A 17180-nucleotide genomic window follows, 5' to 3' on the forward strand; every position below is an offset into this window, starting at 1 on the left:
TGTGTATTTTGCTCGCAGCAAATGCTTGGGGGCGAAGAATAAGCCCCGGCCCTCAAAAATAGGTGCCGGTGCACAGCACCGGAAACAACAAGCACAAATTAAGCACTGATTTACAAACATTTGACTACTGGAACGGTGTCTTCCGTTCTCGTGCTCTCGGCCTGCAAAGTGCTCCCTTTGTTTGACTGCATCAGGCCTCGAATGCAAACATAACCGTTGTCTTGTATAAATGTGTGCATTGCCTCTGTTTGTCGGGTTAGCTCCAACACTGTTTTCTAGGGGACCCCCTGGGCGACTGGTTCTGTGAATTAGATTTTTCTTTTGTTAATAAACCTTTTCGGACCTGAATTTGACATGTGAACAGATTTTCTTTAACAAAGGCCGAACGAGTAGTCCTGATTCCCCGTACTGTATATGAGTATCAGCATTGCAGTACCTTTTCTGTGCAGGTACAACAGTACAGTTGGCAGCAGAAGTATTTTTTTAATCATTACACACTTTAATACTAACACCTACTGCGTTTATTTCTAAACTTCAGCTGGTTACATCATCTGAGCGCGATCTGCAAAGATGCCTGGCAGTCAGTTGCAGCAGCATGTATAAATAATGTTATGCTCTGTATATCTAAGACCCTCTGTGTTTTGATCCTGAAGGCAGAATGATGACATGTAGTCACTCGCTTTCATCCATTCATGGGCAAACAAGACATTCAGCAGTAATTTTCTGACGAGAAACACGTGTTTTCTGTAGTTAAATATTACTAGCAGATGCCTAGTAAAACCAAAAAATATATATTGGGTCAGTGGCATAACGCAAAATGATGGGGCCCATTGGAAACATTTTATGGAGACGCCTCTAATATTTCAATTGGGGGGGGCGCCTACAGATATAAGAATGTATTTTGGCTAGTAAAGGCCCAATCATATGTGGATCCTTGCACCGGGGCCTAAATTACTGGCCAGCTCATGGTAAGAGAAGGCCCGAATCTGGTGGTATGTAGATTCGCCAGCGGTGCAGGCCGTGTTACCTAAACAGAGCTGCATCAGCATCGTGTGAAATTGTTGGCAGTAAAACCAGGCAGTGGTGTTTTAACTTATGCAAAATGCTATCTACTGAAGTAGCACTGGAACATTTCAAAACACCTTAAATGGTGCTAATGTCGAGCTCCGTGCAATTTACTGCTGGGAAAGTAAAATCTGCCGACCTCTTTTACCACCGACGAATTCGGATACCTCAGGCAGCCCTCTATTTACATGATGCGGCCAATGCTGGTGACATATTCAAATACCGCCAGCACAAAACTGTTTGTCAGCTACAGCCCTTTGTGATGATGGAGGTGCTAGCCAGTGCTTAATTTGAGGCGGTGGCTGCAATTGGGGCCCACCAGCACTTATTCTTGGGGACTCGTAGCACTTTGACTCAGAGCAATTGAGAGAAACATCTCAAAAAGTATAAAGGAGAAAGACGGAATAATAGATAAAAGGAGAACTTAGAAGAACAAGCATTTGCAATGCAATGGGTCTCGCATTTGCTCGAGTTCGAGCTATTAGCATTGTAAAGTCCTAACCAGACTTTTATTGCCACATAAATTGAAAATGAAAAGTAATACAGTTTTACATAAGAGAGTCGAATTTAGAGAGCCACATCATGAGCATGAAAGAATACACAAAATTAAACAGAAGTTTGCTCGCCATCAAACGTACTGGCAAATGTGCAATTATCCAGGTAACAGGATCAATGTAATTAAAAATGCTCAACTACTGCCCAGCGAGATAGTCCAGAGGCCATACAGAAAACATGGAGCCTCGTATGTTTTCAGTAGTTGGTTGGTGCGCTCTAGGAGGGCTAAATAACAGAAAAGGCATGATGTTTGCATGCCTTTCACTAATGAAATCAAGCGATTTTTAAAAGGCAAACCCACAAACCAACTAAACTGATGGGCGTGCGGTGGGCATAGTTAAAAGCTCACAGAGAGATTACAGCAGGCTAGAGCGCTTGTGCGCTAGACCCTAAACAAAGAACAAAAAAGAACCTCCCAGAGTGAAATAAAGGGCCAGAGAGAGTATGGTGGTCGTTGAAAGAGGCATTATGTGGAATCAAGACTGGACAGCCTTGGTATTCAGCAACCCTGACATCCAGCTGCCATGGCTGCGGGCTTCTGAGAATTTTTGGAGCACCGGCCCTTACTGTTTTACAAATTGATCCCAGGTGCAAGCGCTATAAAACTAGGGCTGCCAGGCGACCGATTTTCTACGATAGTTTGATGTATCAGCCGGTACAAAAATAACCAAAATCATTTAAACAAATATTTTTTGCCTCTCTCTGTACATACTCAAACATCAAATAGAAATAGAAAACACGTTTAAATGTTTTCCAGAGTGGCATTAAGGCTCTATGACTAGAGCCACTAGAATTATGTGGCAGGGTTGAGTAATGTGGAATAATGCTGCACACTTTGTAATAGTATTGCTTCATTATTTCATCGTTTTTAAACACCCACATGACATTAAGAACGTTTGTTGGCTCCCATCACTCCCCTGTCAGTCTCTGCAGGATAGAATGCGCGTCACGCGCTTCCAGAAGATTCTAGACCTTTCCTCGGGATTCTACGGACCTCCTGCTTGTTCTCCGGGAGCGCATCTTCCAGAACTTACTGCCAAACCTCATGTTACATCTTCTGCGTGTTTCGTGCTTTGTTGCAAGTCAGAAAGCGCCAGAAGAAACACAGAGACGAGATTTGGGGAGGGGAACAGACGGCATTCCCAGCGCCGCCACTTGTCTAAACAGATAGGCTTTTGATGGTTACCACTGTTCAGCTGTTGACTCCTGACACGCAGAAACAACTGCTTGCTAAAAATACACCTGCCGGGGCGCTGTATCCTTCCAGGAGGGGGCGGGGGCGTCCACAACTATAACATTAATTCATAATTTCACGACAACCAGCATAGTTCGCTTGCAGCTGGAAGGCGAGAGAGCCAGGAGGAGTCCTGCGACCCCCCGGTTTAAGTTTGCTTTTCGTACTCTGTGTATCCCCCCCAGCCCAGTCCCCGCCGGGGAGGTTTGGGACGTGCTGGGGGCAGAGAGGGGTGGAGGGGGCGTGTGAGTCCATTTATAGGACTGGCCTGAGGGAATGTAAGGTGCTGAGATAGCAGGCCTGGCTGCAGAGCAGGCCGGAGCCGCGGGCCCTCGTCTTCACGCGAAGGGAGCTCTTGGCGTAAATCTGGCGGACATGGAGAGCGTGGAATTGTTCACCTTGGAGGGCAAGGGTCGCGGGCTGAAGGCCACCAAGGAGTCCTGGGCCGGCGATGTCATCTTCGCGGAGCCCGCTTACGCCGCCGTGGTCTTCGACAGGTAGGTAGGCCCTCTCGCCGTGAATCTAGCAGAGGCTGAAGCGCCAATGTCAGGCTTCAAGGCACTCTAAGTGCTATGTCGAGTTTTCAGTCTCAGGTGTCTATTCAGGGCGATTTAGAGGCGTTCTGTAAATAGGTGCCGAGTGGCCACAGTCAGCCAGTCATGACTGGTTAAACAGGAGCCCTTTGCAGCTTTGCTTTTACCAACATGTAATCCAGGCCGCAGCATCATTCATGAATGGGGGCTGTTAAATCTGGCCTGATGTGCGGGGGGGGGGGGGGGGGAGATACTGTGCTGTCCCTGTGTAACGTGTGTGAAACAGGAGGACACGAGGCATCTCAGGATGACAGAAAGGAACCCCTTCTTCCCTGTGTCTGGTTAGTATTACCAGGCATCCCTTGCTTTATGAAAAAAAACTAGAAACAATGTAGAGCGGATGAGCATTTCCGAAGGATGCTGATGAAACAGACACCTCTGTGCTTTGAAGTAATCGCTAATACTTCGCAGCATATGCTCAAAACACTTGATTACTCGGTGAAAACTGACTTTTTAATGTAGCAAACGCGTGTCTTTGTTTCAGAGTCGTGTTGCTTTGTGTCACTTAAAAGCGGAACACCTTAATATGTAAAAAAAATACCTGTGAGTTTACAACAGATAACATTATTTTCATATTTCTTTCTGTGATAATATTGACTGTATTTGGTGTTTTGGATAGCACTCAGAAGAACAGTAGGCGCTTCACAGCACTATTAAAAGTAGAACGTGACCACATTAAAATGGGATCCCGGGATGGGAAGCTGTATCTGACACGAACAATCAATAATTGATATTCATTTGATGTACTCCATATATAAAGAATAACGCATAAGAGGACGGTAGCGTGTTAACAAACGTGGCGTTCCCCATTCAGTTTCAGTGCAGGCAGGTATGACCGAATTATTATAAACACGAGCATATTTTCAATGTATGGTCATGCTTCGCCTCTAATATTTTGTACTGCTGTGCCATGACAGATAAAATGTTGATATAGACCTATTGTTTAGTTTACATATAACCATGTGTATTGCATAATGCACAGATATTAAATTTGTTTCATATTATATTTTTAGAAAAGGATGTGCCTCTGCGTTATTTGAAAAATAGGTGCCTGGCGCCAGATGTTGATGCCATTCGACATTAAACCATTAATAAATTAATGGTTTGTTCCAGTGCTTAATTTGATCCGGCGGTTTCCGGTGCGGGGCACCGGAACTTAGTTTGGAGGGCCTGCACTTATTGTTCTGCTTCAAGCATTTACTGCGAGCAAAAGACACATATGGTAAAGACAGAAGAAGAGAAAAACGAAAAAGCGTCACTAAGGGAGAAAGTGAAAAGCTGTTAGAGTGAGCTGAAGAGGCAGTGAGTGTCTGTAAATGAATTAAAGAGGCCCGAGGTGGTTTCATGATTATGATACCTCAGTATTCTGTGCTCGCACATTTAATTGCAGCAGCCGCATGTCTCAGACGAGAGCTCACCGGCACGTTTTTATTTGCAAATTAAGCACTGGTTTGTTCATGGTTCAGGGAAACTGGGAAATGTGGGAGACTCCAAGTCTTTTCATATGTACATCAAGCCCATGACTCTGGGCCTCCCGTGGGCCAATTGACCTTGATGCAGTTCATATGACCTAGTATGACGCACCAGGTCATTTGGTGAACTTTACTCCATGAAGTGGGGCACCTGAGACCACTAGGGGCCAGATGTAGCAAAGGTTTTTCCCCATTCTGTGTCTATGGGAAAAAGTGTTCGTACATATGGCCCTAGGTCCGGTATCACTTAACCTGCTGGACAAATACTAGCTATGCCCACGGTAATCTACAGAGTGGGGGGTTTACAGTAGGCAGTGTAAACAAAGGAGGGGGCGATGAGTGGGGGTTTTGGGGATACAGTATCAAGGACGGTGGGGGGTGGGCTACAGAAAAGAGGGGGCAAGTGCTGGGGTACGGCTTAAAGAGATATTATACAGGCTCCTGACTCCCAGAATAATACGTGTTGGTGGCTACCAACCCTTGACTGGATGAAATTGTCACACATTACCTGCAATATCCGAATTTTAAAGGAGTCCTACGCCGAAAATAAAAACAAATTATTTGTTCTAAATCCTACATCATCACCATTAGCAAATCCAAATTAACCCTCTACTTGACAAGATCTGGTCGGAGTTGGACACATATTGACACTGTTATCCCTGGAGGGCACCCTTAAGGAAGCGTCAAGCAGAAATCGCAAGGCACAGACCTGAGTCTGCTGAGAGCAATAACCCTACAAATGTCATTTATTCAAATGTGGTACAATAAACACGTTCGTGAATCAGCTAGCCTGTCCCAGCATGCATAACTGAAAAGCTGCATTTTTTTATCATGAAATACAGCACAATGCATGTGTACTTCTCAATGTAGTACGCCTTTATTTCATGCAAGACCTATAATGCAAACATTTTGCCATGGGAGTCCATCACCCACACTTGCTTCGAAGCATATTCCCGCAACACACGTCAAACCAAACTCTGTGTATCTGTAGGGTGCCTGGAGTGCCCGCTAATAGTTAATTCGACTCTGTCACATAACAGTGCATGCCCTCTGTAGGTATGCCAGGGAAAATAAGCAGGACCACCGGAATTCTGTGATTCTGTGACACTCCGTTTTCCGCATTTCCCAGCATAATTCACTACCTGCTGAATAAACTCCAGGTTTTAGCCAAAAAATGTTTCTAGTGTAAGCAGATCAAAAATTACAGAAAAAAAACGATGACACGTGTTTCTACGCAGTCGGAGACCGTTTGCAAAGACATGTTTATTAAGTGCCTTTCGATTTGTTTCTTGCCGTATTTGGGTGTTTAACTGTTTGCAATCAGGTAAATATTTGCCCAAAATGTGAAAAATGTCAAAATATTGAAGTACTACAATGCCAAAATGTGGCGACTTATGCTGCATAATTATTTTTTTCTAGCCGCATAACTAAGTAAACCCTGCCACATAATTTGGTCCTCTTGGCCACATAATTCCAGTAGTAATGACAATCAGCTCTTTTTCCACCATGTCTTTTGTTAGGACGACTCCGCAGATCTGTGATGGCCTATGCCCATGCTTCCTCATCATTTAGATTGGTTCATCCTCACTCCCTGGCAATCGCCAACCACTGTACCCTCCTCACACAATTACACCAGCGCATCCCAGGTCTCGAAACGCTCACTGTCTCTTTCACCATTTTGTTCTCACTGCGTACAACCTCACCTTCAATTCTTGACCAATATTTTATATCCTGTACCCATTGTCTAATACTGGGGGCCTTGGTGGATTTCTTCCCAAACAATGTGTCTCCTGACAAGGACCAAGGCCAGATCAGTAAAGTTGCTCTGGTGCTTCTTCTTCTCTGGTCTCTGCAGCTGCCCCAGTATTCATTCTCCTGGTGACATGTCTCCAGGTTCCTCCATTCACATCCCCACCAGCTCTGAAACCTTTTTCCAGTAGTGTCCATTTACACTGCAGTTGTATGCCATGTGTATACAATCTGTACCAGGCTCACAGCAGCGTTGGAACTGTGATATGACTGAAGGGTGGCCCGTGTGCAAGCTTGGGTGTGAGCACGCCATGCAGAACCAAGTAGAAAAGTGACATAAATGAGGCACGGAGGATCTAATTTAACATAACACGTGAAAATCGAAATGTTTTGGCGGATCTGTGTACTTTTCTCTGGAGGTGGTGATAACCTCTGGAAACATCCAGAGAGTTGTGGGAAGCTTGGCATCTCTGCTAGTGATGTCATCCGGTTCATCGTTCACTTAAAGCAGTGCTTACTTTGTAAATAAAAACGTGCCGGTGCCCAAAGCTCTCCTGTTTAACACGCGGCTGCTGCTATTAAATGTGCAAACACCGAACATTAAGTTAGCGTAATCCTGAAGCCATCTTGGGTCTCTTTAATCCTTTTTCAGCCACTCCCTGCCCCTTCAGCTCACTCTTGCAGCTTTCTGCTTTCTCCCTTTGAACGCTTTTTCGTTTTTCTCTTCCTCCGGCTTTTCCATATGTGTCTTTTGCTTGTAGTAAATGCCTGATGCAGAAAACTAAGCTCCGGTCCTCAGGAATAAGTACCGGTGATCCGCACCAGAAACAACAAGCACAAATTAAGCACTGACTTAAAGGCTGATCACGAGTCCCACTGAAATATATTTCTTCATCTGAAAGGTGACAGATAGCTCAGGCTGTTAATGCATAACTCGTATAATGTAATCAGGGCTGGACTTGAGGCTAACAGGAACCCTAGGAAATGTTAATATCAGCACCATATTCCACCAGGTAATTGAGCAAGCCTGTTCCTTGGGAGAGAGTTAGGGTGATCAGATTCTGAAACCCAAAAACAGTGACAAGCCACTGACACAGAAGTAGGATGGCAATTTTCCAGCAACTATAAGACACAGAATGAGTTAATTGACAGCACTCTCAAATATAAAAACAGATGACAATGAGGCTGTAAGGTGTAAATATTGGTATTGTGCAGTGAGGGCATGCAGAAAACTTAATGCAGCTTTGCCACATATCTCACTTAAATTGCTTCCTGATCAGCCCTGCTAACTAATCCTGCAGGGTACACAGGAACCTGCGCCCCCAAGTTGTGCTTAGTTACACCTCATCGAGTATAGAGGTATTGGTAGGTTTGTAGAAATTTGTTATGATAGACAAAATCATAACTCTCTTGGCAAATCTGGGATATCATGTCACCCTAGAGGGGTTCCTTACAATTCATTTTACAGTGTACACTTTTCAATCATACCGACTAAAGAGCCATAGGTTTTACAGGATGCTCTGAAGAGGCGCTGATAAAATATCCTAATACTTCAAGGTCTGAAACAGTGCCCGTAGCATTATTTGGGAGTTGTAGAAAGCACGAGGTTTAAGTTAAACTTTCATCCTGGGTTGGCATAGGCCTAGTTCCATTACTTTGAAGGGTTCCAGAGTAATGCCAGTGTCAGTGTTTCGGGTGGCACACACTCAACATTGTGATAAAACAGAGCTTGTCGTGACGACTTGTAGACACTTCTGGGCCAGGATCTACGTTGGATGTGGTCTTGTTATCCATTTGCTGAGTCTGGAAACAATGGACATTGGTTTTAATTTCAGCTTCGCACGTGATCAAATTTGTGATGCTGAGCAGATCACTTTCCCCTTGCCACACCCCAAGTGCCTCATTTCCCTACTTTGCGTTGTCAGCACCCAGAAACTGTTAATTCTCATTATTGGGTCCTAACACCTTGGGGACTCTAAATGAGGTAAGAAAGCACTATACAAATTTTCCTATAACATAGGTAAATACTTAACGGTTACAAGTGTTCTTCAGATGGCAAAGATATAGGGATTTTGAGTTTGGCGGATTGAAAACTCCGTCCGCCAAACTCCTGACGGGTGGCCGCCGCCTATGCGGCGACCTCCCTTCTGGAGTTATTAAGAGTTTCCCTCTAGGTCAGTGGGCGGAACCCTGAGATTCCACCTACTGACCTAGCGGGAAACAGGCTACAGGATTGTCTCCGGCTCGTAATCGAGCCAGCAGCAATGCTGTAGCCAGCAGGGTGCACCAGCACATTCGCAATGTTCACTGACAGAGCAGACAGTGAACATTGCGAGGGTGCTGGTCAGGGGGGGCCTGCACTGCCCATGCCAAGTGCATGGGCAGTGTAGGGCCCCCGGGGATCCTGCACACTTGCTATGCCATTGTTTTCATGACGGTGCTACCGCCATGAAAAGGCTGGCGGAGAATGAGGTTGTAATCCCCAGGGCAGCACTGTTCTGGTGGATTAGGAATGCCACCTACCTGGTGGTTCCCTGGTGGACCAATCGCCAGGGTTGTAATGTGTCGCTCGGACTGCTGCATTGGCGGCGGTCCAAACACCATCCACGAGTCTGACGGTCTAGTGACCGTCAGACTCATATTGAGAGAAAAAAGATGCACTACAGTAAAGTTTTGTGGAATCGAAAAAAATGTAAAGGAACTTCTAGTCAAAAATGTAAATCTCCACATGTACTTTTTTTTCATGAATCAGGCCTTTAAAGTGGCCTCATTTTGATAGGCCAAACAACTTTGGTGAACACAAGCGGGAAAATTAGAAACTGAGCACAAATTCATAAATCTGCACCCATAGGTTTCAGTGGCGGCTAGCAGGACTAAAATATGGTGGGGCGCGATGGCGCCAAACTCACCATACAGCATATGCGACTTCCCCAGTGTGGCACTTTTCCCCAAGCATCCACGAGCAGGAATGGAAGAACTTTGTGCCTGCTCAGTGGAATGTGAATCCAGCCAATACTGGAGCTTCTCTCATGATGTTTTCAGCATAAGAGCAGCTCTAGGACTGGTGGGAGCAGGCTAACCCAGCACTCATTTTGAGGCTTGGGGCCTGTGCCAGCAATTCCCTAGCTGTTTGACAGCCCTGAGATTGATGGGTCTACAGTGCGTATGTCAGACTGACTGTAGCTAGACAGCCGGCCAACCTGAAATGCCCGCTAAAAGGGGCAGCAGTCATCCTGCAATCGCAGGATTCATCCCGCCCCCTGCCCTCATGTTAGCGTTGGACACAGAGTGAGCTGGTGGCAAAATAAAATGACACTATGATGCCATTTTATTTATTTGTGTTTGCCCACTGCGCTCGAAGCAGGCGGGGTGATGCTACTCCACCCTTTAGGAGGAACCACCCCTGATAGGTTTACTAGTTCACTTTGGTGTGGATTTATTAATTTCAGGGAGTCATAAAGGTCTCTACTTGGAAACCTGCATCAGTTGCAGGTTTCCAGGGATACTCCTGGAAAGGTTTTGTGAATTCCTAATTATGTCTATGTGGATGCAGTTTTGCGCTTGTAATTGTAGATTGTGTACAACTGTGATGCTGAAATGACTTCACATACATGCAATAGAACTTTCTTTTTATGTTTTCCCAATGGAGTAATCCCTTCCACTGCTTCTCCGTTGATTTTTCTCTTTGACATGGTTACAATTGTATCAACCTGCTGTATCATGCAATACTAAAAAGCCAGAAATACTTAATGTGAATTCTTATGAGATGAAATCTCAGCTGATTCCCATCCTGAAAAAATAATTTAATTCTGTCATTGACAGGAGTAAATCTCTGACTCAGACCAAGTCTGTCAAAATTCACAAACTCTCTAGTTGGTGGGTGTTCCCAAACTTTCAATGATATCCCCATCCTGCAACAGCCAGTCCTTATCCCTGAAGTTGGACTGACACATGAATAATATTACACCATCAGGGAGTAAATGGGTTGATGGGTAAATTATTTGGTGACTGCAAGTTCAACTTTACATTTGGAAGTATAACTTGAATTTGTATAAAGCCATTGGCTTTGAGAAATGCGTCAGAGATCTCTCTGTTAAATATTCAACCTTACACCTTCTGGGTTGAATTTGGTGTGATGATTCCTTGACAGTCTGTAGGAGGATGTAGTGTAGCATGGTGTAGAGAGCTGATGGCACTAGAGGGTGCTGTTTCCTGTTAAAAGAGATAGAGGGAGTTGGTAGGTGACGAGTTCTGGAAAAGAAACTTCTGGTATTCAAAATACAGTTTTTTTTCAGATCTGAGTTTCGGCCACGTTTTATTGTTTCCTTCTTAAAGTCTCTTTAAATTCAGAGCAAGAACCTCAGATCGCTAAATAAAGGCAGAGGTGGGATTCTTATCAAAAGAACAATATTTAAAGAACATAGCCCATGAAAGCCAAAACAGGCACAGATGTATGTCTGCCGTCTTCAGCTATGCTCTCTTGTAGTTTGGCACAACTGTCTTGATTAACAAACCATTTATTGTAAGTAGGTGTGTCTTAGTCCAGGTTTAGGGCTGACTTTTTATGAATTTCTAGGGCTAAGGTGAGCTTACACATTGTAAACAAAAGTTAGTGCATCATGAGCCTTATAGAAAAGTCGGCCACTAGGTTCCCATCTGTAACTTTTGAAAATGTACAACATATACAGCAGTTGTGTCTGATAATTTGAGCAGGTGTTGGGTTGGGCAGGCCACACATGATACACACATACATACTCACACTCACTCATCTATGTGCACACTCACTCAAACCCATTAGCACATACAGATTTACACACCCATACACATCACGATTGCAATAATACACATACATACACACATATGCACGCACACCCATACCAAACATTAAAAAAATAGGAAAAATATGAACAGGCTACAGTGGTGATCCCGGGTGATGGGAGGGAAGCCTCTGAGGTTCATGGAGTATTGGGATTGCAGTCTCCTCTCATTGGCTGACCTTAAGTCAGCCAATGAGAAAGGCCAATGAGAGGAGGCTGCAGTTCCTTACTCGTTACAGAGCCCACCCCACTCTATGACCAGTGTCACTAATGGATACTCGGTCATGGGCACTGCACGGCTTACAACTGAAGTGCCCAGATCCGAGTCTATCAGTGACATGCACCCTCGTTATGAGGGGGAGGACCACCATGCATTTAGCCAGGCTGAAGAAGCCCTTCCCGCAGGCCTGTGAAATCGTCAGCCCGTCAAAGTTCAGCTGAGGCAGCCAGGAGCCAGCACATGTAGGCATGTACAGCACTTCGCTGTCTGACCTGTTTGTCAGGCTGGCCTTTGATCAGCCTGATAGACACTCTTCATGTTTGGAAAAGGTGGGAGTGTGGGGCCTCTCCGTCCATAAGGATGGGATGCACCTGATTGGTAAGTTTTCAAGGGAATATATACCAGTAGCGGCTCACGGGCCACGAAAGGGGCGGGGCCAAAAGGAGGCACTCGGGGGAGGGGGTAGCGGCGGAAAAATTAAATAAAAAAAAAAAACACTTACCCCTTCGGCGCGGTCCCGTGCCGCGCTCCTCTGTCCCTCGTCGCTGCTGCAGGCACAGGCTCCCAGCCTGCCCTACGGCCAGATTGGCTGGGATCCTGCGCAGGCTCTCTCCACCCCGGCAACACAGTTGCCGGGCTGGAGACAGCCTGCAGCGCATGTGTGTTTGGTGGGCCCGAGACGGCCAGCCAGACACACATGCGCACTCCCCCCCCAGTGCGCGTCACCCACGTGGCCCGCCCCTTTTATTTAAAAGGTTTTGCAGCTGCAGCTGCCGCTGCTGGCAGTGGGGCGACTCTCTTCCGCCAATAAGGACGAGCCGCCTCTGATATATACCAGGTAATACTACTGGAGCTTGCAAAGTTTTTATTACGCAATGTCTGATATAGCCCCAGATATTGACCTATCCGTAGCTCATGGAGGGCTCTGCTTTTTCTACGCTTACACCTTGGCATCGCATTTCCCCTCAAACTTGCTTTATTTCATGTTAGTGCCAGTTAGCAGTGAAAAAGAATGTGTTTTCTTCGCTTATCGGACCTGGTACATGGCTTTGGCAAGCGAACAGATCCCGACTGGTTCCCCCTCTATGCCAGCTGTGGAAAACACCTAACGATATTAATCCCTGTGTGACAGACTAATGCCCCCAAAGGCAACATCTGCCCTCAAGTGTAGCAGCGGCCAAATTTACGGGCTGTTAATAGCCCAATCTAGACTTTCAGCTGAGCTATGAATTCCCACCCTCCTGCCAGGGGGTGCCCGCATCATTCACAGCTTCACAAGTGAAAGCAGCCAATGGACAGATAAGGCTTCCTTTCATTCCAGTTTTAAGATGATTTTAAACCCTGGCCACGACCTGTGACGAGGATTAACACGTTGCAGTTTAGTGTGTCGAAGCAAAGCGTCAAAACGCCGTTACAGTCGAAAAACGGCGTGTCTTGTCCTCTGTTGTTGTCAGCCTAGAATAGCCATGTCTCAAAGACGTTTAACAATCACAAGCGTCTTCGACTTGCTTGGATGGATTTCTTCAATTGGTCCAGCGGACAGTAAACAATTGTAAAATACCAATTTGTTCTACTCCCTGTATGGAAACGTAAATAAAGGAAGACAAGAAGAGATAGTGAGGAGAAATTTGTATCAATACCACATACATTGTCATTTTTTACATTTTTCTTAACACAGCGCCAACTTGACCCGGAGGTAATTTATTTGATCAGTGTATGTAAACAGCGATTTCTTTGCACTGAGTCACATTCAGTTTTTTTAGGCAAGGGGAAATTAAGCGACTTGCCTAGAATCACAGGATGAGGCGCCGGCGCCGAGATTCGAACATGGGTCTCCAGCTCAGTGGATTCTGTTGCCTTATTTGGAAGCGCAGTGCAAAAGCTTGCAGGGACTGTGTAGCCAGGAGGGATTCTCACAGCTTTGCTGCACTGGTTCCAATTCATCTGATAACCGGTTCTTGGCTTATCAGTGTTTTACGTGTCATGGTGTCTGCAACGTGTCAGCCTGACCTACAGTTTTACAGCCCTGAAAGAGATGCCTAACACTGCTCCGTTTTACAACCCACTGCTGCCGAAAGGCCTGCTGCGACTTACACCCTGGCTTTCTAGCCAAAAGCACAACGCAGGGTGTGACATTTAGGTTCAACTTTATACAAGCATTTACAATGCATAGGGTCTCGCGTTTGCTCGTGTTAGAGCCGATCGCGTTGTAAACTCCTAACCCGACTTTTCACCTATCGGTCAAAAGTGCATTTATGCACGTAACCCGAAAAAGTGAAATCAAGTAGGTAAAGCGCTCGACTTCTGCCAAGCGAGATCGGGCTCGTAAATTAGTTTAAAAAGAAGTCCACGAGCCCATGGAAAACAGCGAGCCTCGCATGTTTTCTGTACTTGGTCGCTGCGCTCGAGGAGGGCTAGCCACCGGAAAAGGCATGACCTATGTGTGCCTTCGACTAAAAAGCACTGATGTGAAGTTGACAGGGCTCGGAGCCCTTTTCTAAATACTAAAGAGTCTCCCTGCTATACGCATGCGCGAGCGCATGCAACGCAGGCTCGACCCTAAAAGGCAAAGACCACTTTAGAGTGGCCTGTTCAACCTGTCTTGAGTTCATCAATATGATGATTATTTTACGCTCCAGAAACAAGTGGATGTAGCACTTTGCCTACAAAATTGGAGAATAATTGCAGAAAGTACAATTTTCCTCATTAATTTGTGTGGCCTTATGACCGAAAAAAAGTTCAGCGGAAACGTGTTTTTTTTTCTCCACGCAGTGATGATTATTTTTTATGCTTTCGCTGCTAGTCCTTTCTTCCCCCCAGTGTTAGATCCTTTTTTTTTAGGTCGAGCGTGCAAGCACTGTGACGTGCTGTAATCTCCGTGGGCTTTTAGCCACGCTCACCGCATACCCATCACTGTAACTCGTTCGTGAGCTTGCATTTCAAAAATCCTTTGTTATCATTGGTAAATGCTGTACGTTTGTCCCTCCTTGGAACAGTTTTGTTCCCGCTCTGGACACCGACTCTGTTACATGGATAATTGTACTTTTGCCAGTACGTTTGACTGTGAGAGAACTTCTTTTTCCTTTTGTGTCTCTCCTTCATGGTCACGCTAATGGCAACCGTGGTGCTTTGAATTGGCTCGCTAATGTAAACTGTTTTACTTTTCATTTTCAATTTATGTGGCAAGAAAAGCCCAGTTAGGAATTTACAACTCTAATAGTTCTAACTCGAGCAAGCGCGAGACCCATTGCAATGCAAATGCCTGTTGGCTATTTGGGGTAGTTCATGCTTAGGCCTCCATAACTTTTTGTGCACATAAGTTGTCCATGCCAAGTTTGTGTCCTTTTTTGCCAAGATCCTGAGGATTCTTAGGTGCCCAGGGTTTGTGGATTCTCCAGGAGGGGACTGAGAAAATAAGCAAAATATTGTGTTTTTTTTAGAAAAATAGGGAAAAAGTGCTCCAGAAAAAAGTTCCTGTTTTTCCCTAAAATGGCATCCACGGACGGTTTGCTGTACTGAAGCCACCACAACCTCAGCTTTCAGGAACATGCAGAGCTCAATAAAAAACACATTTTGTACCACAGTTTTAGCATTTTTCTAAGAGGTTGCCTATTTTAACTATTTTTTGTGCTCTCAACCTACTTCCAGTTTGTAGTGGGAACCTGTATGAAACCCATTGGTGATGCAGAAAAGCTGGAGAGTTCTGAAAAGTAGACACCATTCTGAATTCGGCAAGAGATAATATGTGTAAATCCCTCAGGTTTTCCCAAGAAAAATAACTGTTGTAAAAAGAAATATTGAAAATGACTAGAAAAAAACAGAACTTTGTGACATTATCATCTGCAACTTTTTGTCACATTGGCAGATTGACAAAAGCAATACACCATTACATCTGATAGACCCTTCTAGTTGCGGGGACATATAGGGTTTGTAGGTTCTCCAAGAACCCAAGGTACCAAAGGCAAACAACTACACTACAATAGTTTTTCATTGAGCACCAAGTATAGACCAGTTCTTTTAGCCTGATAAGCAGAGTGAAAAATGGGTATCAAGGAAAAGTATGTATTTCTAAAATAGGGCACAATATATAGAATTTAGGAGCAGTAGTTATTTCTCCATCTCTATATTTGTGGATACCCATACTAGCGTGTAATTTGGAGGGTTTTTTCAAAATGTCATCTTTTGTATACACTGGCTTACATTTGAAAGGCACAAATGCAGCAAAATCCAATTAGTAATAACACATGTTCTACTATTCTATGGTCCTACAAGCTTCCTAATAAAAATGGTACCTCACCTGTGTGGGTAGACCTAGCGCCTGCAACAAGAAGTGGCACAAAACGCAACATGGACACATCACATTTTTGCACTGAAAACTGACCCTTTTTTTTCGATGTGGGTAGCGCGAGATTTTAGACCGTAGCTCAGCCAGCACCCTGGGAAACCTAGCCGACCTGTACATTAAAAGATATTAGACAACTAGGGGTATCCAGGTTGGGCTCAACACATTTTTTTTACCCAAAATCCCCTGCAAGCCTCAAACATTGACTAAAAAACACTTTCCCTACATTTCTGTGATGGAAAGTTCTAGAATCTGCAGGGAGCCGCAAACTTCCTTCTACCTGGCATTCCCCAAAGTTTCCCAATAAAAATGGTACCTCACTTGTGTGTGTAGGTCTAGTGCCCGCAACAGGAAATGGACAAAAACGCAACATGGACGCATTGCATTTTTCCACTGAAAACTGACCCTCTTTTTCCGATGTGGGTAGCTCTAGACTTTGGACCCTAGTTCAGCTGACCCCTAGGGAAACCTAGCTAACCTGTACATTTTTGAAAACTAGACACCTAGGGGTATCCAGGGTGGGCTGACACGCATGAGTCTCACCACATTTTATACTGAGAATCCCCTGCAAACCTCAAACACTGACTAAAAAAACATTTTCCTCACATTTCTGTGATGGGAAATTGTGGAATCTTGCTGGAGCCACATTTTTCCTTTCACCTGGCATTTCCCAAGTCTCCCGATAAAAATAGTACCTCACTTGTGTGGGTAGGTTAGTGCCCGCAAGAGGAAACGGCCCAAAACGCAATATGGGCTTGGTGTAATTTTCCACCGAAAACTGACCCTCTTTTCCAATGTGGGTAGCTCTAGATTTTGAACCCTAGCTCAGCCAGCACCTAGGAAACCTAGCCAACATGCACATTTCTGAAAAACAGACATCTAGGGGAATCTAGGATGTCATGACTTGCGTGGATCCCATTAGTTTTTTTTTACCCACAGTGCCCTGCATACCTCAAACATTGCCTGACCTCACACATTTTTCTTACATTTCTGTGATGGAAACTTCCGGAATCCACAACATTCTTACCACCCAGCATTGCCCCACCTATGCCAATAAAAATGCTGCCCCACTTGTGTGGCTGCACCCAGTGCTGCAACAGGGGCGGATCAAATCAAGGACAATGGTAACCTTT

The 17180-nt window shown here is 45.0% G+C and overlaps 1 protein-coding gene across 2 annotated transcripts in view; it reads left to right on the top strand.

Annotated features, from left to right (window-relative positions):
* Nucleotides 1–2965: 2965 nt before the first annotated feature.
* Nucleotides 2966–17180, top strand: part of SMYD1 (SET and MYND domain containing 1) — an 86243-nt gene continuing 72028 nt past the window's right edge. The window contains exon 1 of one of the 2 annotated variants that reach the window (XM_069204479.1): nt 2966–3351. In XM_069204479.1, coding sequence (XP_069060580.1) covers nt 3230–3351 — 122 coding nt within the window. In that variant the 5' untranslated portion in view covers nt 2966–3229. The remainder of the gene's footprint in view (nt 3352–17180) is intronic. The other variant, XM_069204487.1, reaches the window with a different exon arrangement.

Source organism: Pleurodeles waltl, chromosome 1_2, assembly GCF_031143425.1.
Source record: "Pleurodeles waltl isolate 20211129_DDA chromosome 1_2, aPleWal1.hap1.20221129, whole genome shotgun sequence".
NCBI lineage: Eukaryota > Metazoa > Chordata > Amphibia > Caudata > Salamandridae > Pleurodeles > Pleurodeles waltl.